This window comes from Falco punctatus (genome assembly GCF_963210335.1).
Source record: "Falco punctatus genome assembly, chromosome: 3".
Lineage (NCBI taxonomy): Eukaryota > Metazoa > Chordata > Aves > Falconiformes > Falconidae > Falco > Falco punctatus.
In genome coordinates, this window is record NC_137582.1 from 100,215,008 (window position 1) to 100,240,524 (window position 25,517).

Below are 25,517 nucleotides of genomic sequence, written 5' to 3' on the forward strand. Positions count from 1 at the left end.
TTGTGTTTTCTTCTATGTACTTTCTATAAATGAATTCTTTCCACACAGAAACATTATCTTTGAGCTAGGAAGTACAACATCTATTTCACCAAATTACTCTTTTTGCTCAAAAGCAGATGACTTAAGAAACCAATGAAATTGGCTTTTCTGAACCATCATGATTTCATTCTGGTTTTGCCTTTGACTTGTTCTTCATTTTCATGCACTGAGCTGTCTACGGTTTGCTTTTTGCTACCTTTATGTCTGAACCTGCAGAGGTTATCGATGATGGCTGTGCTTATGTAGTCCCCAGTAGTGCTTTCTTCTGCTTCCAGGTTAGCTTACAGCCTTTATTTATTTATTTCTGCTTAGTAGTAAGTAACATTACTGCTCTTGAAATATCTGTTTCTATTAGATAGCTGGTTCACTATTTTTTCCTCAGTTGTTTCTGGACTTTGTGTTTTTTTTCTGATAAATCTCTTTTTTTGTTGTTGTTGTTACATCTCTAACCTCTGTCTAAGTCTCATATCGCTGTTCCTTTTGTAGCTTATCAGTCAGATTTGAGGACCGTAGTTTTCCATATAGAGATTTAAAAAATTGCTTGGGGCTTCTTAGTGTTCAGTGTGTGTTCTATGAAAATTTCATTAATTGAAGGAAAAGCAATATCTGTAAAAAAAGTGTTGCTGGTTTATGGGATGTTTGTACAGCACCTAATAAAGCTCCTGATTGGGACTGTTAAAGAATACACAAAATATAAATAGCAACATAGGGAGTAATTTGAAGATTTTTTAATGGAAGAAATACTTTCCACTATTAAAATGTGTATCTTTGCCCTCAAATCTTATGTGTGGCATGTTTGACAAGGATAATATCCTTCTGTTTGCCCAGGTAAGCACAAGATTTGGTGGTAGTGACTGACTTTAATAACAGTAAATTTAATGATAGCTGATTGAAAGCCACTCTTGAGTCGTTAACTATACTGGACTTTGGAAGCTGAAGCTCAGAGTCCTGGTGTAATGTTCTGTTAACTCAAATAGTTAATCAAACATTCTCTCATCACTAAGTTCATCAATATTACAAGAGTTTGCTATTAAAGCCACTTGGACAGAGCTGCTGCGCCTGCCTGGCAGCACTGCACTTGCCTTGGGGGCTTTGGTGATGCGCTGTAAAAAAGTTCATCGGACAGGGTAGTCTAAACTGACCAACAGGGAACTTGGCCAGAACAACATCAAGATGAGGGTTTCTGTTGGTAGAACTTAGGAAAAAATCCCCAGCCACAATCCTAACAAATACTTCTATCAGAAAAATGTATGCGTGTATGTCAAGCCCGGCTGCTTCGTTATTTACGGTACCTCCCAGGTATTTTCATTTAACCTACTTCTTTTTCTGAAGTAGTAGCCACTTACTCATTTCTGTCCCTGAGGATTTATATTTATTTGCTGCCATTTTGCATGAGATACCAACATATAAAGAGGTCACAGGCACAGTGATATTTAGTTTCCAAATTTTCCTTTGATTTAAATTTGCCCGAGATGAAGCGTATGGGAAGAAGGGTGATCTAGTCACGTTGTAACTGTCTCAGCATCAGGCTCCTGGTTTGGTGTGTGTCACTTAGTTCCATTAGTCTCATTTTGCCTGCCTCTGAAGGGCAAATATATCTGTTTTTCTTGGAAGATGCTTAGGAAGCTCAGCAGAATCCCAAGATCTGGAAACTCCTACAGTTACAAACACCCTGAGCCTTCAGGGAAAAAGGGAGACTGCTGGTGATGGTTCCCTCCAGGTGGGAGAGCCAACACTTGTGATAGGTGAAAATGGAGAGGCGATGTTTGGCAACAAAATGCTCTCCCAGTGTGGTTGGCACCAAGCTGTTCTCTGAAAATCCTTTGCACACATATTCTAAAAATCAAGCCTTTTTAAGGTGTTTCGGTTTCAGCATCCAAGAGTCAAGGTATACGTATGCATTTATCACCTTTGGAAACTTGCGTTTGTGTGTGGAGGAGCTTCAAGAAAATATGATTAAATAAATCCTTGTGATTCGATTTTTTCCAGTGTTTAATCAGGAAATGACTCAGCTTTTCTTTTTTAGCTGCTTCTCTACTTTTAGAGCCTCTTTATGTCATTTGTTCTTCCAGCAAAAAATGTTGCACCTGTGTTGGGCTCTTTCTTTTGTAACGTATGACCTAGGAACATCTGTTATGTCGTGCCTTTTTAGTGCAATTCTTACAGGATTGTCTGATACTCTGGTTGTGCAAATTCAGGAGAGGGTGGCATTAGTTGCTGATCCAAGAGACACACTCATCCATTTTTGCAGGCATTCATTGTCAATCATGAATCTCATGTGCAATCAAAATAAGGGCTTGTGCAAATGGAAACAAGGGCGTAATTTCTGTCCTGAAGCATTTACAGATTCAAAAACTTTTTTTTTTTAAAAAAAGTATCATGGGTTAGATATGAAAATAGGAAGCTTTACAGCAGTCCGTTAGTACTGTGTAGTACAAGTGCCCTTGGGAACATTTTGGGTCTGAATTCAAGTGTTGCAACTCAGACCCAACTTTCTCCCCAATCAAAAAGCACAACTCACGGGATCGGTTGGAGGTGAAAAGAACTGAGCTAACACTGCAAAGCTCTCACAGGATGCAAGCCGGCGATGCTACTGGCCAAGTGTCGGGGGCTATAGTGTATGTTGGTGCCTAAAATTTTAAACGTGTAGGATTTGCTCTAATGTTTATCAAGAATCTTTTCTGAATTGAAGCTGGAGACACTGATGTGCTTTGTGGTGTTTAGTAACTGTGTCTTTATCTTTATTTGAAAGGTTCTTGTGCCAAAGGATCCTTTGTTAATGGGTAAGATGGTAGAAGTGAATATTTATGAAGCTGGGAAACATTTCATGAAGGGGCAGCCAGTGTCAGATGCCAGAGTTTACACTGCATCCATCACCAGACCGTTAGCAAAAGGAGAGGTTTCTGGTTTAACAGAGGTGAGTAAAAGACATCTTCTGCTTTACTACACTGGTAAAACAGCAGCTGTTCGAGCATAACGATTCCATGCTATGTATCTGTTATCATTTTATAGTTCCCCTTTTATATATCCATGAAGCTTTAATCTTTCCTGACAGATTGAAATCTGAATTTAAAAGAAGTTTTTGCTGATGCCTATAGCTTTACTTTGCTGACTACAAAGGCAATATACACTTGTTTCTTGTTCCAGGATACAAGAGGAGGAAAGAATTTACTAGAATTGGAAAGATTTAACACCACTGATTATACAATTCAATGTATTTAATCTCTAGTTTAGTGGAAGAATGAATCTGTTTCTTTCACTTTGCAAAGTCTTTTAAAAAAATGTGTGTTGGTTACATGTCTGTTGGATTTAGAGATTCAAAATTAATTGATGGTTAGAGGGACAGAATATTTACAATGTATTTTGGAAAAAGGTCAACATCTGATTTAGTCATGTAAAGAAAATGAAACTCTCTTAAAAAGAGATCTGATCCTTATTTTACACCTCAGTAGAGATGGCTGTTAGCCAAGTATTCTCATACATTTCATGGAGCTCTAGTTGTAAAAACTGATGGAGTGTGAAATGAAAATGTGTATCACATTTCTAAGCATCATTTGATGTCCTTTCTCCAGCACTGTTGTTAGGATCTCCAAAAATATGTGGCAATAATTTAGCACATGGAAGGAGGCTAATTGGCAGTTTATCGGCCACCTTGCTGCTTTTACAGGAAATTGTTGACAAGTATTAAAGTATATATGCATCCTTCTAATTCTAAGTACTCATATTTAGAAGAAATAATCAATGCATAACTTAGGTGACTAGTGTTAAGCTAAGCTACTTGGTCTCTTGAATAAGCCTGGCTGTGGAAACACAGAGCAATGATAACGCACCTAATGTACTGTGTGTGGCAGACTGTGAAACCTAAGCACAAACACGTTGCTAAACTCTCCTTTGAATACTGTCAGTGTGTATGTGTATATTGGCCTGATAAAGGTCTGTCAGAGGAAAAAACAGCCCAAACCCTCAGACTGTCTGGTTGGACTATGTAGCTATTTAAGCACAGCTGATGAAAAAATCAGAACAATTTTTTTAATGATCTGGTGGAACAGAACCAAGCCTGTCATTAAAGTGAATGCATGCTGCCAGAAGCTTGTAGCATGGGAATAAGCAAGCAGACTCTTGGCTGAAATTTTGTGTGTTGAAAATTAGAGATCAAATTATTAAAATCGAGGATGCTGATAGTTTCTGTAAGAACTCATTGTGATGTATAGATCCGCTCCTGCCCTTTGAGTAGATATGAACAGGTACCCGGGATGCCCAAGGAAATGGCTACAGCAAGCGAACAAGAAGGCAAATGGCTTTTCATCACTTTTTGGGGCTGCCAGTGCTCCTTCAAGGGAGTATCTTATTTATGTTTGTCCAGTGGACATGCTAGGAACTTTCTGGAAAAAAATAGAATCTCAGTACTTCAATAAACGGGACATCTCTTGTACATTGAAGCCACAGCTGAAACTTTTAATCACACTTGGCCAACATCTAATACAGAGAACATGAACTGAAAATGTTCTAGGATGTTTCTCCTGACAAATCATATTTAAATGGCAAACCAGAAACTTGCTTCAGGTTCCCAGGAAAAAAAAGTCAGTTTGTCACAGAGTCACCGTGGCTTTTTGGCTAGGTGAAGGATGCTCTTTTTGCTGTTCTGCATGGTTGGACTGCCGGGAAGCGTTTCCTGCCCAGTGTGCTCAAGGCAGGTAATTCTAACCTAAGATGCTTATGAGCAAGGTACAAGGGGCAGCCTATGTCTTGTGACCCTTTAGATGTGTGTTATGTGCACAGATGGCAGGCTGGGGACAGAAGAAGGAGACAACCCAGAACGTATGTATTCAGATGCTCCCTCAAAAATAGCCAGAGGTCTTGGATCTTCAACACGAGCCCAGGTGTCTCTGCCAGGTTTTCAAAAGGGCAGCATACAGAACTAAAACCTCAGATAACTTTTTAAAGTCAAGCAATCAAACTATATGATGGAGAGAAGGGTTACCTAAAATAGGTTATAAAAGCAAAAAATGAAAACACATGTGGCCCTTTTGCTTTCTCCTTCCCACTGTGCACACAAATGAGCAAGAGTTAGGGCCCGCTCTACAATCCCAGGCTTGAAAGGATGGGTAGCTGGCTGCCAGCTGGCTCTTTTAAGGCCAGGCACGTTTCTGTTGCTCAGCACGGATGTCCCCTGGGCAGAATCTCTCCTAAACAGCAAACCTCCTGTAGCTGGCACGCTGTCTGAAGTGCCCACAAAGTTTCTAGTGGACCTCTGGTCTCACCCTGTCAGTGGTATGTCTTCCTCTCAACTCCTTTATGTTTGCTCGTCCATGATGAGAGCTAGTTCAGGGGAGTACATGGATTTACATGTAGCATCGGGGTAATCTAGATTAAAAGAATGTGCTAATGGGCTGTACTGCAGCCAGACCCTTACATGCTTCAGCCCATTCCCATTCAACAAAGCACTTGGCTCTTCCCTAATGACCATGTGTATTACTGGGGCCACAGTGCATATAGTTCACCATATAGTTCAGCACGTTGCTATGTGCTATGATGAAGAGGGATAGGTGGCTGAGTCAGGGCTTACTGTAGTTGTAGACAGTCTGCAGAAGTTGAAAGATGCTATTTTTGTAGCATATCCTAGGCATCACTTGCTATTATTAACGATATTTTCATTAGCTTACATCACAGCCGTACTTCTCTCTAATGAGGAATGTTCATAGAAAGAGCGAAAGCTTTCAGAACTGTGCAGTGTTCAAGGAAATTAATCATATGGCTAAAAACATCATGTTATAAAAATTGAGAGCACTGTAACATGAGGATGTCAAAGCAAGACTTAAGCCCATTCTAAGCAAGAAGAAATTCTGTGGGTGCTGTGATGAGGAATACCTCCGAAGGAGCACAGCTTATCTGCGATTCTGTGCTATTTCTCCTCTGCTACATGTCCCCCAATAATTTTTTCTGACGAGTTGAGAGGGAAAACCACAAGCAAAATGGTGTGTCTGAAGGAACAATTGTGAGATTTTTTTTTTATCATTTTGGCCATATGACTGGGGTGAAAAATTGGTCCAAAGAAATACAAGAAGTAGGTCACCAACTGGAATCAACAGATTTGACTGGAAAAGAGAGAATGCAAAATGTCACATACAGGACAATTTACTAACTCCATAAAATATTTACGCCTTGTGTATCTGTGCCAAATAAGGAGGAGACAGATAGTGGTGGAATTCATTCAGGATATTTCTGGCATATCTTTTTATTGTGCTTTTGCAGTGTCTGAAGAGCATATCCAAGATATATATACATTAACATATAAATCATTTAGAATGGCTTAGTAGTTACTGTATTTGCTAATGACAAAACTGTGGCTAAGTAGACAGGCCTAGAAAAAGGTCTTGACTTTGAGTAACGTTGAGCTCTGTGGCAGAAGTAGGGCAGGAAGGAGAGAGGAGTGTTGGAGGCAACGGCTCAGGTGAAAAAGCGGTCAAAGCTGTCAGACTTACTGACTACTCTGGCCATACTACAAGTATCAAAATGCACAGGTGTTTGCTAGGATTTTTTTTTTTACTCCAGCATGATTTTTTTTATAAAAACCACTCAACAGGGAATGATGTCTCCAAGTTGCACTGATTTACAGGGGAGCTATTTCGGGGGGCAAATACATTTGGAAATTGCAATTAACTGAGAAATTAAAAATCCACTATAGATTTATTTGAGTTCAAGATGTGGTTGCTGATTCAGTAATAGAACAATGCTTAGAAGATACACAGCAGAGGATATATAGGTGAAAGTTGGAATCAATAGAGCATGAACACATGCATAAACACATTTTTTTTATTTAGTTCTGGTGAATCTAACAGGATATATGTTGGTTGGGCATTAAAAAGTATTGACGGTCACATTATAATGATTGTTCAGACAAAATGAGCATATCATAAGTTACTGCAATTACGAACAACAGCGAATAAATGTTTCAAAACTGATCGAGAGTTAGTTTACTAAGTTTCACAGGAAAAAAGATATAAATGCTGCGGATGTGAGTTCCTTTCGTTGAGGCAGGCTTGGAGTTAACAAAGCATTAAGGATATACTTCAGCATTTTGAGATTCAGTAAAGCAATTTAGCCCATCTGCTCTGTTCTTAAGCACTCTGATATAGTCTTTGGGATTCTGAAGGTGGGTTTGCAATAGTTTTGCAACTACACATAGTACTGAGTACATTGTCACTGGATAATAAACATTTTTGAAAAGTCAGCAGTGTGTGTCAACAGTCTGAATGGAATTTATTTCTAAAATAACATTTTAGTATTTTTATTTTTATTAATTTCATTTGGCCATGTTTAGGGTTGACAGTTTCTCAGCAGCATAAAGTCAAATACCTAATAAATATATCCTGTTTACAGACAAGTGTTTGCCCAACCTAATCATTGAAAAAAAATAAGAATCTGCAAGAATACGATCTCATGTTAGAGACGGAAATAGAGTATGTTATGCTTCTCTACTCCAAAAATAATTCTAGTTGTTTACATATGTTCTGTGACTAGAGGGAAAAAAATATTGCAAGATGAGAAATATATGAAGAAGAGTCCAAAGGACAGAGGGATAAAAATAAAAGGCTGGCCACCTGCCAGAATTGTAATGCATTGCCAAAACCAAAGACCTGTAAGTCTGAGGGCCTTTGGTGGGAAATTTTAATCAGATGGAAAAATAAGGCAAAAAAAAATAATTTTAGCAGGCTATTTAACTATAGAGTCGTGATTATTTTATCTTCATAACTCGTCTTTCCATAATGCATCTATGACTGACTTTCTCTGCAAGCAAATATAGGCGCATGGTTCAGTTACTGGCTTTCCATGGTTTTACGCGATAACATATCTCCAAAATAACTATTGCTTGGTCACTCTGCTGGTTCCTTTTTCTCTCCATCTTGCCTTTATTTTTGGCAGTAGGTTATTGTACCATTATACTTCTGGATACTACTGAATAAGCTTTATATTCCTGGTTCTCCCGGTTAGCCAGAACTATTTTCTAGTTCCATTAGCAAAAGATGACCTCTAAACATCACCCAGCCTTTTTTCTGATGTTAGGGAACAGGAAAGATGCATATATCAAACAATTCTTTATAGCCTGCCAGGAAGAAGTATCAACAAAGCATAGCTTAAAGGGAGCTCTCTGATCTCGGGTAGAAAGGGTGCTTCACTTGCAGGCAAAATAAAATGGGGAAAGGGGAAGAAAATGCCTTCTGCTGGAACAGAAATGAAAGAGATCATGGCAGAATTGCCATCTCTGTATTGGAAACTTCCTTCAAGGACTTGGAAGGAAATGTGGAAGATATGCATAAAACATAAAGTAATTATTAAGTGCAGTTTTTACATACGCTGGAGTTTCAAAGTGGTGGAAAATTTGGTTCCCGAACAGGAACCAGTGATTAGAGATTTAATAAAAAAAAAGGAGAATAAGGAAGCAAATTGTGGATCCAAAAATGGCATAGAGGTGCAAGGAGAGCACTCTTTCATAAAATTACAGAAACAGAAACTGTAGACGGTATGAGAAATGCTAAGGAAAGATTAGAATTTCCAAAGAAGAAAAATAAAGTAAAATAAAGTACACCTTTTGCCTCTCTTGGAAAGCTGCTTTGCAAAGGGATCTTTGCATTATGATGTCCAAGAAGGGGCAGTTTGAGAAATACGTGGGGAAGTTTCTGTTTAAGGTAAACCGAAAAAAGGAACATTTTCTATGTAAAATAGTTTTCAGGTAATACTTCATGAAAATGTGGTGCAGCATTTGGTGCTCTTGCATTCTTAGGAGCACACCTTTTGTTTGCACAGTTGCTCTCTGCCTCTTTCTGTGAGACAACTGACTGTAGTGCATGGCGTACGAGTAGTTAGTGCTTTTGCATGTATTAATCCGTTTCATTTGATGTGTTACTCGTGTTCCCTGCTGGCTGTAAATAGAGGCCATAAAAGATGGTGTTAAATCCTTCTTAATTAATCTTCTTTTCTTATGTTTTCTTCAGTTATTTCACTAAGGTCACTATAAAGTTAACATAAGAAAAGAGAAATTTCCTTTCTAAGAGTGCAATGCCGTCAATGGATGTTTTTAAAAAGCACCTTCAAAAGTCTCATTTTTCCCTGAAAAAATGACAACAATTTGTAATGTGCTGTTCCTTAGATGCAGATTTTTGTGATCTACACAGTATCTGCACACCATGTTGGCTTTGTTTATTTGGGGATTTGAGATGATCTGAATTTTTCTTCTGCAGGAATGCCTAGCATTTCTCAGCTTCGAATCTGAAATTCGGGATGGATCCTTTCTTACGGGCAGAACAGATTTTTCTTGCTGGGTTTAGATAAGCACCAGATTGGATTGCATGTAGTGGTTGGGGAATTTTAATCAGTGCTGTTCTTGAGGAACATGCTTACAGGTATCTGTGAGAAGCGCTTGAGGTGTAGGTCAGCCACCTTCAGTCATGAGTATGGGCTACGCCACCTCTTAAGTTTGTTTCCAGCCTTATCTTCAGTAATTCTATAAAGATTTTAATTTAGCCAACAATCATTTAATGACTAGCAAAGTGAAACAGAAGGTAATTTGTGGATCCAGAACATTTCTCTGCACTGCATGGAGAGTTAAAATACATAGAAATTATTTAAGGCAGCAAACCCAAGAGCCAACATAAGACCTTCGCTAACTAGCTTTATCCTGAGGTCTTTAATTTAATGGGCATGTTGTCTTTCTGCCCATCCCTCTGGCAGGACGGTATTTCAACTACAGTGATCAAAGCTCAGCTGAACCAACACATATTACGTAGCCCCTTTTCAAACAAAGGCTCTCTTAAGTCCATTTCAGGTGAAAACATCTGAACTTCAGTTTATTTACTTTTCATTTCCTCCACAGTCAGTTTTATTTGGCTGCATGTCACTGTCTAATCACTTTAAATTACATAATTATGTTAATCCTGTGAAGTGCATGCAGTAAATGAAAATAGGAACGACTGGGATGTTTCAACTGTAAGTCGTTTTCTGGAGAATGAGAAGGTAAACAGAAAGGTCCTACCCCTTCTGCCTCCAGAAGTGGAAGTCCAAGTGCCGAAGTGGTTCTGCCATTCTGGTGTGCTTCTGGGGCTTGACCTGCTGCTGGTGCATGGCAGGATGAGTATGGGGTGCTGCTCTCCCTTGGCAGAGGGACGAGTTGGAAGTGTGTAGCAGTGGTAATTTTCAGTACTCGACACTCCCCGTCGTATTTAGGCATTTCTTTTCAAATATTTTTTCTTTTCAGTCAGATATTTAGCAAACAGACTCTTTGGAAAGAATCAAAAGGCATTCGTTTTTAGTGATTTAATGCACCAGGTTATAATTCACTAAGGTTAAACTGGTTTCAGGGGAAAAAAAATAGATATGCAGCAGCCACAACTTTTCTCAATTTTTCTGGTCTTTTGGAGGTCATCTATTTCTGACTCATTGTGCCAGTGAAAGCCATTATAGGTTTGACTTTTATACCTCTCCAGTAGAGTTTAATGCAAAGGTAGGTGCAGGATGTGTGTGTATATACATATATATATACACACACACACATATATATCCTGCATGTCTATATACAGCCCATGTATATGCTGTGTCTTTGCTTGTAGTATTCAGTCATCCCCTTTTTATTACTACTCTTTAGATCACCAAAAAGCTCACGTAGGCAGTTTTGCTCTCTCCATTCCTCCCCTCTCTCCTTTCCCTGCAAGCCAACACACAGTCCGAGATATTTATGCCCTGGGTGGATGATTGCTCTGCCTGTTCCTCGTCTATGGCAGCTGTAATCGCAGCAGGCTTCCTACGTGTGAATACTTCAGTAGGACAGCATGAAAAAGGCACCTGGAGCTCATGAGAGGAGGTAGAGGTTTGGGAAGGTGATACAGCTTTCCCCATCACCAAATGAAAGGTCAGTAGGAGATTTGATTTTACACATACAAGGTATTGGACTGTTGAACTTCTGCCTCTTAGAAATATATTTGTTGCCAACACCATTGAAGTAATAGGGTTCATTAGCTTTAAGATTGTTTTGAAGGCAAATAAAGATTACAGTCATGAGATTAAACTATTTTTTAACTTAAAATTGTTTTTAAAGTGTATCTCATTTCAAAGAAATTAGCAAACCATGCTAAAGGCACGTTAGGGTGTTCTGTATCCTTTAATATTATTACATGTTTAAAAAAATTATTATACTCTCAGTAGATTAATGGTTTTGTAATAGTCTAAGAATCATCCTTTGTGTTCTCGCTGATTCTCTTTACGATAATAAGAATTTACTAAGATATATATTAAGTTTTGCAAATACTTTTTTATTCTGACAGATCTATTAAAATAGTGTTGAACTGATCCAGCAATATTAGGATTAATTGTGAGTCGTAGTAGAATACTGAGATCCATTCATAATCATAGTTTCCCACTCAGAATTTGATAGTATTTGAATATAGTGATTTATATTTGTGTTTTTAATGTGCTTGTCAATAACATTAGATTAGAATATTTTTTTCGTGGTGTCAAGGGTAATAAGGTAAAGGAGAAAAGGCTTTTCAGTTGGAGAAAGAAACAAATTTTTTAAGCTTTTGTCAATATTAAATTATATTTTGTGTATGGGCATGTCTGCATATAAAAATTCAAAGGCAAATTTACAGTGGCTGTATCTTTAAGTGAAATCAAATTACAGTTGAGTAATAAGGATGAGGTTCTATTTGGTGGCTACATTGGAAAAATGTATCTTAGAATATCCAAATGCCATGCTTCAGTGAAGTGGGTGTGAAATTCAGAGCCTTAAATTTAGTCCGCCAAGGATATACTCCTAACTTGACTAGAGTACCCAAAGAACTTTCTGTGATGCTACTGAATTTATTAAATGTCTGTATCCTTAAAAGCAGTCCACAGAAAGTTGTATCTAAGAAGACTTTGTAAACTACTGCTTCTTCAAAGGCTGCCTACAGGAACTTTGTGTTTATATAGGCTGTATTCCATAGGAAGTTTAACGTTCACTCTAAATCCTTTGTCATGCAATCAGATCAAAGTCTCGATCATGCCATTAGCCATTAAAGCATGTTGTTGCAGATTTACTGGACCAAATGAAAACAGAAATAAACCCTTGCCCTCCTGCTACAGTCTCTCTCCTTTGGTCTAAGATTGTTTTTTAAAGGAGCCCTCTCAGACTACAAGAGGAGTAATCACTTCAGAAGTTTGCGTTCTACCTCTGAGAAACTTGGCTCCTTGCCTGTTGCATCGAAGTTTTTCGTGAGACTTGACAGAATTATTTAACTTTAGGTTCAGTTCTTATTTGTAACAAATTTCAAAGCAACCTCTTCTGTGGCCTTTATCAATGTCCACTAAGTAAAAGAAACATTCAGAAAAGTAACTAGTTATTTGAGCACTTCATTAAAGCTGTTTGAAGACAGCTTTACCTGTGGTTAGTGAACAGCACACCAGCCTTGATAACCTTCCTCTGACTGCTTCCCATTGTGTATTTAAATGACTTGAAGGGTTCCCCCACCTCTAATTTATTATTTCAGGTGTTAGGACCCTTCTTAAAGGTGCAGAAAGATTTTCTACTGACTTATTCCAATGCCAGCTTAAGTTGCTCACACTAGCTAAAATCCAGAAAGTACGACTGGATTTGATGTAATTGTCTGATCCAGCATTGGGAAGGAGGAATGTTGCACTGAAGGATCTAGTCATGAGAGGTATAGCATGAGAGGCTGTGGTGGGGGTGTGCTGTGGCTAGCGTAGCTAACCCAAATCCCGTATACGTTCCCGCTAAAGTAAAATTAGCTCTCCATCTGTTTGCATGGTCCTTTAGGTATTAGGCTTTTCTTTTTTCATCAGAACAGATTCCAAAGCTTGTTCATCATTTTCACTGGGAGTTTGCTCTAAGCAGATTCGCAGGTGTGCATCAGAAACAGTTCATGGTTTGAGGTTCCAAAAGAGTCAGAGGGCTTCAAGCACAGTTTTCCTGTGTTTGGAACTCAAACCCAAGGGATGTTAAAATTTCAGCCCATTTACTTTCATTTTTTCACTGAAGTCAGAACCACAACCCAGGTTTGGTGTAATAGTAGAGTTATGATCTTGGAAAAACTAGGACGTATTTCTTCCACCCTAGATACTACAGAAACCTGAGGCTTTGAATTATGGTGAGGAAGATGGATGTACTTCAGCGGTGCTTCAGCTTTTAGTCGTTGAGTGCATGAAGTCATTTTTCATTAGGATACACTGGTGTAAAGTTGAAACCAAAGTTGAACTACATGGTGATCTAAGCCAGCAAGGTATGCAAGAAATAATGTGGATTTTTCTCATGTTTTCTTTATTATAGAGAAGGGCTGACAAGTCATTTGTAGAATAAAAACATAAATTTAAAACATTTTCAGTGATAAATATTTCTTAAAAAGAAATGCACATTTTCAGTTGTTCTTGGTGATGACAATCACACAGAAATATTAAGAGCCTGAAGGCAGACCATGTTTGACCTACATAGCTCATCGTTCCGTAAGGGAAATAGTTATTTTCCAGCTTTTGGCTCAACATAAGTAAACAAATGCCATAATGAATGTGTTGATGTTGCTGTGCTATCGATGTCTTCTTCACAGCACTGTTCATTTTGCCTTTTTACCTGGCCTTACCGGTGCAAATGCTGTTTTGTGGGACTTGACCTGTAAAGAAGCCCTCTCCACAGATGGATGAGCATGTTGTCGTTCTGGTAGCAGAGAAATGGCCAGCCTCTGGCATGGGACAGCCTGCAGCCACCAGAAGAATTCACCTGCCTCACTAGGTGCTACCCACTACCCTCCTCTCCAACGGTTACCTGGTCAGCATCCTACACGCTGGATCTTGTGATGTATGGAGAAGGAGAGCTAGTAGCTACTAATCACATGGTGGATTTATGCCTGGTTGTGTGATTGGCAAGGCATGCTAGTGCAAGGATCATAGTAAACTCATGTGTCCTCTCAGAAAGGGTTAACCACCCATGTACTACAACATGAGATGGATGTGTGATTGATAAATAGTGAAAGGAAACCTGGCTGGCTGGAGGGCCAGATGTCAAATGCAAAATGAAAAGCAGTAGCCCCATGGAAATTAATATTTTTCTCTTTAGCCTCAGTGTAACTGTAGGATCCTTGAAACAATATTATATGAGAAAATTATTCACTAAATGTTTTAGCTTTCAAATTGATGGATTCTTCTTCAGCTAGATAGACACACACACACACACACATAGTGTGACAGAACTGGAACAAATGCTCCATTTTGGATTGGGGTGGCTTGGAAATTTTTGTGAAAATACTTTTGATGGAACAAAGATGGGTAGGCAAGTACATTTTAGCTCTTTTTGTCAAAACATCACATAGCTACAAAAACTACCTATGCATAATAGCGACCAGATGGATTTCTGGTCCTCAAGAAAGGGTCTTGTTATCAGGACTACAGGATTTTAAAAAACTCTTGTCCTTGTTTTGACATGACTTCATATGTGATTGTAAGACTTTTCAGTCAGACTGACTGTGCTTTATCTTATCCGTATGGAAACTATTTTGCAATTCTCACATACAAAATCTCTGATAAGTGCAGATAACATAATTATCATACAAAAAGGATGGCTGTGAATATCCATTTCTGACACAGATACTTTTTCTCTAAATACAAGAACTTTAATTTGGTAAAGTAATGGAAATAGTGCTTAGAATGACAGGAGTTCTTTTCTTCTTTCAGCTACTCAACATGTATCTCTGTCCAAGGAAACATTAGTTCATTATTTTTTCAGCGAGGAGTGCTTAAGATTCTGTGGCATAATCAGATTTTGTCACAGGGGAAAGCCAAATGTGTAGCTGTTAATAGCTGGAAAGGAATTAATTAGAATTATACTTGGGAGAATATCTTCTGTGATAAAAAAAAAAACAAACCACTGTTGTAGTTCTGTTAAGCTTTAGTATGGAGTCATGAAGCATTTTAAAATCCAAACCCATCAATTTGTTGAAGACTAGATTAAGCCCCACAGTTGTCACCCTGTGGGCTTGCATTTCTCACCCCTGTAGACACCTTGTATATGTTTGCCATTTTCAGGTCGTCTTCTGGGTTTTTTTCTTTATCTCAAGATTTTCTTAACTTCTTTTCCTGAAAGCAGTGTATTTTAGTATGACCTAATTTTAGGAAAGACTTTATGGGTTTCAGAGAAGTAGAGGTGAGTGACATTCCCGTCAAAGATTGTGCATCTGTCATAAGAACCTCACCCTTTCCTCGCTTAGAAGGAAATGGCCGGCAACTGCTGATACTGTTGGACAGAAACTCATTACATTTTAATTTAGGCCTAACATGGCAAACCTGGAAGTAAAATAAATATCGTTGCAACAGTTTACTATGTAAAATCATTCTTCTATCCTGCATTGCTGTACAACAGTAGCATCCAGTCAGATAGGTCTGTCAGCTGTAAAAATGTTGGGAGAAGTGGGAAGAGTGGACTCTTTGTGCTTATGAGCAAGCTGGTTTGTCAGCTCACTGTTCCCTGTGCTAACCAGTACCACCTCCTTCCCTTTCATATATATATTTTTAGTCCAGCTTTCATCTGGGCTTGCGTTTAGTTCTGGAGCGCTGTGACGCAGAGGCGGCCCTTGCACAGAGCTGGGTTTCCCATGCTTTGGGTCCACTGGTTCCTACCATGGTTCCACAGCGAAAGCACAGCCCCCTCTCCACAGCTCCCCGATCTTCTCTCTGGCTGCCTTGTGGACAAAAATGTGTGACAGGTGGTTTGTGTAACCGTTGCGTGTGATTTGGAGTTTTGGGAGTACAGGTTGGTTGGCAGGGTGATGGCCAAAAACACATTGGTGAGGCAGGGCTTTGGCCTCTCCCCCAGTGGGCAGCACTCATTTAGATCTATTTTTTATTTTCCTTTTTTTTCTTACCAGCCCTTGACATGAAACTTAACTGGGTTTCTCTTCAGTTGTTCAATTGAGTGAGTGAATAGGCTCAAAAGTTACTACAGTGAGCAAAGATAGTGAACTGGAATCGAAGGCACCGCTTGCTTGGGAGTCAATTCCAGTTAATACTTGTATTCAATTAAATTGAATTTTCAATTGAAAAAAATAAAAAAAATAAAAAATTAACAAAAAATGACAAAAGCAACAACAAAAAAGCTGGATTAAAATACACCAAGGAAAGCTGGATTAAAGTATAATGGGTTGTGTCCTGCAGACCAGTATCCTTTTCTAGACAGAGAGTGGTGCCAACACTGCAGTGATACTGAAAACCTATAATATGTGATAACAAAAGAAACTAAGAATGATATTTCTCACGTACATGTGTGCACAAATTATTTGGAGTGTAAAGTGAAGTTCCTCTGAACTAAGGAAATTCTGGCCTTTCACTTCCCCTTTTCCATGTAAATGCCAACTATATTGTGTTTCAGCCTTCCATTATGTGCTTGTGCACTATTTTCACACACAGGCAGATTTGTTTCCTTCTGCGCACAGAGTAGAGACCGTTCATTTAATAATCTATTGTTCGATATTTTCCCTCCTCATTGTTCGGTGTGTCATAGCAGTGCTACTTGCTCCATGCTGTTTAAACCTCACTCCCGAGGGAGTTATTAATTTCTTTCTAACCTTTCCTGTGACCCCCGTAACTACATCTCTGACTGCTTCAGAAACAGTAATACATTTACGTTTACATTATCCTTCTGAAAAGAAGCTTTTGCCTTCCCATTTCACAGATGAAGATGAGGCAGATGTTCAGAAGTTAGTCTAGTGAACAGATTTTTGATAGCGGTCAGTTTAAAATGCTTGGAACTAGATATTTACAATTTCGTAAAATCTTGTGGCGTCTGTTCAAGCAGATTGAAAAGTCAGCACTGAAGAGAAACTAAATCAGGGCTATGAAGTCTCAAGGAAAAAGAGGTTATTGGTGCTTGTGACTTCATGGTTAGTTCCAGCGGAACTGATTTTCTCCTCATGAGCTAATCCTAGGGCATGATCAGTCCCGACCCGATGGAGCACACCCTGTGGGAGCTGTGTGGGAGAGGGCTGAGGTCCAGCGCCTTCACTGGGGGCTCTGGGCCGAGGTGCAGGTTGCCAGCGTTGGAGCCTGGTCTCACAGGCTCGCTCTTAGGCACTGCAGTGCTTCACCGGTACAGGAGTTGGTTGTCTGGTCAGACCACCCTCTGAACGATACGGGCGCTCTCCTGAGGGCAGATATTCGTTACAGCCTGCAGATTGGATACTTGCTGTTCTTTGATGTCTTAGACAGAGCGCCAAGGCGCTATCATGATTATCTAGCACGAAGTGCGCAGCAAGCCAAGAGGAGTTTTTCTCATGTAACCTTTATTGTGGAGAAGGGCTGACGAGTCATTTGCAGAGACTGTGTTAGAGCAGTTAGGCTTCCTAATCACAGAAAGTAACCGTCGTTTGATGTTTCCATGCGAGAGGCCTCCATTAACTGCAGATGAACTTGACTGAGTGTGAAATTAAAAAGGGAGCCTCGGATTTCCAGACGTTCCTGTAGGTGCTCGGAAGTATGTTAACTGGGGCTGCGGGAGACCTCCTCAGACAGCCCAGGACGCTTAAAGGAAAGAGGCCATGACAATATGAAAAGAAAACCTTTGTATTATCACTGAACCCGCAAAGCTGGTCAAGATCAGTCACACTTTGTTAACCGGGAAACGGCAGGCTGGCATGAAATGCACCTTTTTGCCAAGGTGCGATTCCAGCTGCGCTCGGTGAGCATCTGCAGTCCCAGGGACCGGAGGCATTTAATACTAGCAGGAAAGGCTGTGAAAATGAATGGCAGAGGAGTTGTCAGGAGACTGCATATTAAGGCATTGCCTAGCTTTAAGAAAATGTATTTACACTTAAACTTGACAGAGATAGAAGGTTTTAGAGGCAATGCTGGCTTCTGGTGACAGCCGGAATCTGAGGCAGGAATTGCAGAGACCTGATGGCTGGTTTGTGTTATGGCACTCGAAACGCTTTAATCTTCTTTGTTTGTTCCTTTACCTATAAAATGCAGAAGGCATATAGATCCCACAGCTGCCGACTGGTATGGAATGTGAAACCGTGGAAAGCAGTGTCATTCCTAAATATTTGAAATGCTCATGTTATGCCATGTTTATTACCCATGAGGTTGGAGTGTAAGAAGGGCTGGATCCTTTGTCTCTGTGATTGTGTTTTAATACAACGTTGAAGTCTCCTTGGAACATTCCATTTGTAAGGCTTCAGTTCTGTAGGAATAAATGAAAACACCATAAATTCAGGATTATGACATATTCTAGGATTAAGGGGAAGGTTTTAGCCAAGAATATGTACGTGTATCAGTTTATTCTACTTTGTTCCATGTGAAAGATATTTAAAAGCTTTTCCTGATTTTGAGAGAGAATGTCCCTGGAGATATTTCTGGGATATTTATCACAGTGTTCTTTGCAAATAACAATGGTTAGAAAGGCTTTTAGTATTTTATGCTTTCTACCATTTGGGAGTATAGAATTCCTCTTAAAGATAGTGGTTTAATATGTGCTCAGAGAGTTCACTTCCAAGTAAAAGCAGTATTACTCATTTCATTGTTGATAGATGAATATCACTCAGTTCTATTGGTGGTTCTTGTGGCACGAATATATATTTTCAGACCTAGCTATTCATTTTACTGGGGTGCTCTTTCTGATGAAAACCTTTTGTGTCTTTGCCTGTAGCTACCATTGACCTCCATATAATTGTCATTGTTATTTCAAGATTTAAAAGGGAGGCAAAAAGGTGATAGTCTCTGAAGGCTTGTGCTATTAAAAAAGTATATCATATTTCATTTAATAATCTCATTTGTAGAACAGTCGTTGAACATTCATATACTGCTAGCTCTTTGGCATTCTTTCATCATCCAACTGGGAAAGTTGTTGTATTGTAAACACAACCTTAAAATACTTATTAAAAAAACAACAACCAGAAACACCAAAACCCAACAAAAAATCTCTATGACCCTTTAAAGAAGGAGCAAGCAGGAATCCTACAGCAGGATATCTACTGAGGGAGGCCATGGTATGCACACTGCAAAATGGTATCTAGTGTTATTACAAGTAAATGTACATCCTGTAATTCGCTGTAATGTATTTTCAAAGCCATGAAGCCTGTGCTGGTGATCTCTAGGAAACAGACTTGTCTGTTAGCCAACTAATTACCAGATAAGTGCCCAGAGCAAGCACCTGCCATCTCCTTCATAAAACTGTGCTATGCGCAGGGAGATAAATAGTGACAGATTCCCATCCTGAATTTGTCCATATTGTGCTGCTAAGTTCTTTTTTCATTTCAAGTCATTATTTGGACGACTGTGATTTTTGCATCGCAAACGTTTTCTGCTTAAAAGATCTTTCAGATCTCTTGGGATTGCAAGCGCTGACTGAAATGCCGGCTCGCTCATCACTTGTTTCTGGCATAGTGATTGGCACTCCCCACACCTTATTACAAATCAAACAAAACACACACACACAGACAGAATAAAAAAAAAAAAAAAAAAAAAAAAGCTCAGAATCCAGACATCACACTGACTGTTTTTCAAAATGTTGCTTCTGACCTTGAATGACAGGTTATTTTGACAATGCATTATTTGTGTAGTGGGAGGATATTGAGTCGCTAAGTCTAATAGCAGCACAAAACACAGCTATGTAAAAAAAAAAAAAAATGTGTCAGCTCCTAACTAGAAGCAATTATAGGTAAATATAAAGAAACAGGCTAAAACCGTGAGTGCAATGGAAAGCAGCACAAAACTGTGGTTTAAACATTTTGGTGGTGTTTCTGGCTTGTGTTTTCTTGATTGTGTGTTTCTCATCTTTTTGTTTCTTTTGTTGGTTGATCTTTTGGGTTGTTTCCCTCTTCCTTAAAGTTTACATCAAAAAGGAAGTAATTTCATAAGCCCCAGTTACTCAGCCTTCTGTCTGGCTTTTTAACTGCATTATGAATTTTGAGGGCTCATTGAGGGAATAATCCTTAAAGACTGTTTGGAGGAGGAAAAAGAAGGAGGTAGGCAAGGTCCTACCCTTAGGTAAGAACATGGAGGAGAGCAGAGAGACACCTGCCAAGAAAAACACCAGTGGAGCCTTACAGTGATGGTGGGAAGTTCAAGTATGGTGACTTACAGAGAGAGAATTAATTTCTTTTATGCTCTTACACAGGAATATTAAAGTTTGAATTCAATGTTGATGGAGGAGGAGGAAGTTCTGGAGGTGGGTCTGTGTGACAAGAACAGAAAGCTGTTATATGGCATGTTGTTCCAAAATCGTGTTCCTTTTGACATCTCTGCTTTGGTTTGTTAGGTGAGGCGGTATGGTCAGCTGGTGCAAGAGAGAAATGGGGAGAAGTAGAAGGAAACCAGGACAGACAGGAGGAGATCGTAGTAGTAATGAAGGTGAGAGGTAGTTGAGGAATGGGAAAGGTGTTCGTTCTACACTGACCAAAGGAGTCAGACAGATCGTGCAAGTGTTACTGGGAAAGAAAAAAAGGTTTTGCTGGCTTGCTGACCAGGTTGGCGTGGGCCCCAATTAAAGATGATCTCCGTAAGGGATGACAAACCTTGAAGAAACTGTCAGATTTGATGCAGCTGAGGTTAAGATCAATGAATCTCTGTATCCTCCCATTATTAAATGTGGTTTATGTTTGTATTTGACCATGGTCCAGCTGCTCGGAGTATTACTGACCTGCCTTGACCGGGTCATTTATAGTGATTTTGATATAAATTAGGAGCTGGTAACTGGAACGAGTTCAGTGTCGGGTCACATTGATGGTCAGAGGCTGGAGCGCTTGGCCTGTAAGGAAAGGCTGAGGGACCAGGCTTGTTAAGCCTGGAGAAGGGGTGTCTTCAGGAGACCCTCACAGAAGACCCCCACCCTGTGTCTGTGGGGAGGTTATTGAGAAGGCAGAGCCAAGTGTTTCACAGTGGTGCACGTGGGAGGAGGGGAGACAGTGAGCGTGAGTCAAAATGAGGGGTTCAAGCTGGATGTGGAGAGAAACATTTATGTCATGAAAACGGTCAACAAAGCAGCACAACAAAGGTCCAGAGAGGCTGTACAGTCTCCATCCTTGGAGGCTGTTTTTCACAGCCCAGCTAATTAAATCCCTGAGCAAACTGGGCCATAGCTGACCCTTCTTTGAGCAGAAGGATGAATCAGATGCAGGCTGAATCATCCCAGTTGTCCTATGACAGATGTAAGACAGTTTTAGTGATTGCAGCTATTTGCAAAATGCTTTGATTTATTTATTTTCATACTATAACTTCAGTTGCAATTATTTGGGTTTAACAGATTAAAAGTCCTAATTATTGCTAAGACTGTCCATTTACTGAGAAATTAATAATACATCTGTATTCCTCCTTCAGCTCGGTTCTGTCCCCTCACATATATTAAAGCATACAGTCGTATATCACACACGAGTGTATATGCACACAAAACAAGTATGGAATTCCTTTGCAAAACTGCCCGGCTGCTTTATATATTTTTTCAAGGCTTCCCACTTCTTTAAATGGGTAAGTAAACTGCATGTGTATTTGGAATCAGTGAATCCCTAGGAACGGTGCACAGCTGATAACATCTGACACAGGCATGCTTGCACACAGCATTTTCTCTTAACAGCGTAGCACCGTGCATTCCTTCATGGTGGCAGGGATGCTCCTTGTGGGAATTATTATGTTAATTCCATTAGGAAAAAATGTTTTCTCTGCTATTTATTTTCTACTCTAAGATCAGCATTCCACATTTGCAGAAGGCTGGTAGAATTGCATGAGTAATAAATCAAAGTAGCTGTCTTAATGCCGACAGAACTACATGCGTCTTCCGGAACTATTCAATAAAATCTAATTTACATATTTTTTGGATGTGTAATCTACACGACCTTCAGTAACTGTTTGGTTTTTTAGATCTGAAAAATGCCTCCAAAGTGTAATAGCCCAGAGTTTCAAGTGGCGCAGCAGGATATGTAATGCATATTTTAACATGTTTTCTTTTAATTTGTCACACAGGCTTGTTGTGCATGATTATCTAAAAGTCCGTATTTTTAAAGCCAGTAGTACAAGTGGGTAACGTGTACTTGGTTGGGCTGAAAAATTCAGAAGTCTAATTTATCTGGAGGTATGCTCAATGAAGTAGTTTTTCACAGCAGTTAGCTACCACTTCAAGCTCTAACAGTGCCCCTGAGCCATAAAAGAAATTTGCATGTAAGAAATGTTTTGAATCTATTAAAACCTCAGCTCAGAGCTAAAGAGTTGCTCTCATGTCTTTGTTGACTAACATGAAGTGAGATCTTACAAAAAGCCAGGCTGTGATCGACAGATGCCAAAGCTCGGGGTTTGATGTGATTATATATTTCTTTCAAGCATGGCAGTTTAAGGCTGGGGCTGGAGCTTCAGAAAGACAGCAATCAATGGGTCTGCGCAAGAGTACACAAAATATATTACTCCTGGCAGTCGTCAAGGCAGAATTATTCAAAAAATAATCTGAAATGCATTTGATCATACACTAGGTGGTTTAATAATTTATATTATACCTTATTAGCAAAGTCTTGTGTTTACTTTGTGGCTGCCAAAACAAGATGAAAGGCTGCCTCGATGGAAATACAAGGCGCTTAAAGTGTCTGTCTTTACATTTCAGTTTGATAATTTCCCTTCCTCCGCTCATTTTGATTAGTAGCATATAGGTTTAAATCTTGGAGTACCTTCTTCATTGCGGTCCTTTTTAGTGAGAGCACTGCTCCTTATTAACAAGTCTACCAAAGAGTTTATAGCCTATCAAGACTTAAATTATTATAAACACATATTTCTGGAAACTTCTTTACCTTAGGATTTCCTCCAAGTATTTTTTGGGTAAAAGAGGCTTTGGATTTAGTTCTAAATTCCACTGAACTGAATCATTATGCTGATCTTCCCGAGTCTTGCAGCTACAAAAGTGCAATTTCTGAGCTCAGCTTAGGAAACTGTTGCCCTCTGATTAGTGATTGTGTATAGTAAGTATCGCAGTGATATCAGTGCAGAGTATTACAGAAATGCCTTGAAGGTTTCCTTGAAAAGCTAATGCACTGCAGATATTTTATCTGGAGATACAAATAAGAGCCTTTCAGAATTAATACTTCTATAAAGGGAGAGCGCAGGGAGCGGACCAGTATAACTGCTAGTTCAACAAATGAGATCTTTGCCTCCACCCAGTTTTTTTACAGCAAAGGTGCATAAACGAGCTGTAATAAACTTGATTTTCCGTGGAGGACTTCCCTCCCCTTGAAACATGAAAGATCTTTTCCGCAGGTGTCTTGTATAGCTCTTCAAGGCATGGTATATGGAAAGCTTTAGGGAAAAGAACATGCTTGGGAGGATCTCCGAATATAGCTGTACCGTATCGCGAGCTCTGAAGCTCATGTGACAGCCCGAAGGAGCTCTTGTAATTTGCCTTGTCTGCCCTAGAAGGCTTAATTTTAGTTTTGGTTTCTGTAACTTCATCCTCCCCCCTCTTTTGCTGTGCGTGCAGTGTACACTACAAATACGCTGTGTGCTTTACCTGGGAACGAGTTCCTCAGACAGAGCCTACAGCAGGATTTTTTGCCCAAATAAAAATATATCTACTGTGTTTTTCACCAGGACAGCTGGAGAGCGGGCGGCGCGCGGTCACGCAGCAGAGCTCTTCCCACGGGGGGGCTGTGTGTCACGTCTGACGGGGCTGCACGCCGGCCCCTCAGGAAGAGGCACCTACCTGCAGGTGTCTCTGAGAGATTACCCTGGATTTAAAAGCTGTTGTAGGAATTGCAGGGGGGATCCAAAGACTGCTGTTTCAGTCAAAGGAGCCTTTCAGTCGCAGGGAACCAGGTGTCCCCTTCGCTGCAGGCGCACCCTGTGTGACAGCGGTGACAGAACTTGCACGGGAGCCAGCGGCGTCACCCACACGGCAGTGTCGCGAGGCAGAATTCCGGGGCAAACTAGAGACCAGTTCTTAGAAAACATGGATGGGATGAACATATTCATTACTTTTCTTGACCTAAACATTTGGCAGGATCCATCTGAAGAGATAGGTGTTATCAAACAGAAATGCAGCAGTGTTTTCAGTAATAAGCTGTAAAGTACCTCTTAAAGAAAAGGGTCATTTTAGTTTACATATTGTAATCTTTTGGTCCATATCAAAACAGTTTAAATCATGAGAAAATCTGTAAAGAAAGCAGGTTAGCAAGGTAATAGGAATAGCGCTTCATGTATGCATCTATTGAAAGAAAAACTTCTGGTTTAAATTGTTGGACAGTCTCCTCTATAATCTGAGCTGCTTTGAAAACGTGAAAGTTTTGAGCAGTTTAGAAAAGGTGATTACTGGTAGAAACAAATGTGTCGGAGTTCAAAATACAAGATAGCAGGAAAACAACAGCATGGTGAGATGGTGAGAATTGTACCTCAGACACAGTGAAGTTTCAATATTAGTAAAATACTGTAAGAGAAAGTCTTATCTATGGTAAGAAAATAAAAAATGGGTCTAGCCTTATCAGTATGATCATTAGTTTATGGGAAATATGATAAACTAAGGAAGAAAATGGGCCTCACAACTTTACAGGCTGACTTAATTCAGATGAAATACCGCTGGGACAAGCAGCCGTGGGGCCAGCAGCGTTCCCCACCACCAGGATTTTGGAAACCTCGCTAAAATCCCTTTTGCCGTCAGTCCTACCAGCAGTGAGCAGCGCTGCCCAATGCACGTGCATTGCATGTTGCGTGCCGTGGAGGTTTAAAGAAAACAATACGGTAGTGAAAAAAACATTATCGACCGTTCATGATCAAAGTTATACCAACAAGATGGGACTATTAGATTTTAGGTTGGAAAACAGAAAAACTATGAAACAGGAATGAAGTGCCGGTGAAATCGCTGCCGAAAACTACTGCACAGGAACGTGAATGAATGCCTGACACGCTGATGTGTTTAACTGTTAGTAAAGGGGGGAAAACAAGGTTCCTCAAACCTTTTACAAGTTGTAACTTGTTTTTGGGGTGTTTTGCTGGCTATCACCAATCTTGCAGAGACAGGTAGGAACTGAGGCTGAGCATGAAAAGGAGCATCGCAGAGAAAGTTACAAAGTCGTTTATGTGGTGCTGGCCCTTTTTAGCTGTTCGCTAAGCAGTAGCGTCTAATCTTGTACGACTAAATATTCAGGATTACTGATTAGCAAGCTGTGTAGAAATATTTAATGAGGAATTGGGAGTCTGATTGTAGTCAGCCAAATTTTAAGTCATGAATCGGTGAAAATTAAATTTCAGAAGAGATCAGTCTTTGGTTGTATTGATATTTTTACAGCTTTATCTGTTCTTTTAAATCTCTTTAGCCTTAGTGTTAACATGCCAACAATGCATGTAAAAATGGGTCATGACCATAAGTTATGCACCTTAGATTGGTAGAGATTTGTGAGACCTGCAAAGAAAAGAAAGACTTTATAAATGTCCAGAAAGAATAAACAGCAAATGAGTTTTGATTCATATATGAAATATTCTTGATACTGTAT

The 25,517-nt window shown here is 39.6% G+C and overlaps 1 protein-coding gene across 1 annotated transcript in view; it reads left to right on the top strand.

Annotated features, from left to right (window-relative positions):
• Positions 1-25,517, top strand: part of CDKAL1 (CDKAL1 threonylcarbamoyladenosine tRNA methylthiotransferase) — a 428,463-nt gene that overhangs the window by 398,846 nt on the left and 4,100 nt on the right. The window contains exon 15 of the mRNA XM_080381401.1: positions 2,792-2,956. Within this exon, the coding sequence (XP_080237527.1) occupies positions 2,792-2,956 (165 nt within the window). The remainder of the gene's footprint in view (positions 1-2,791; positions 2,957-25,517) is intronic.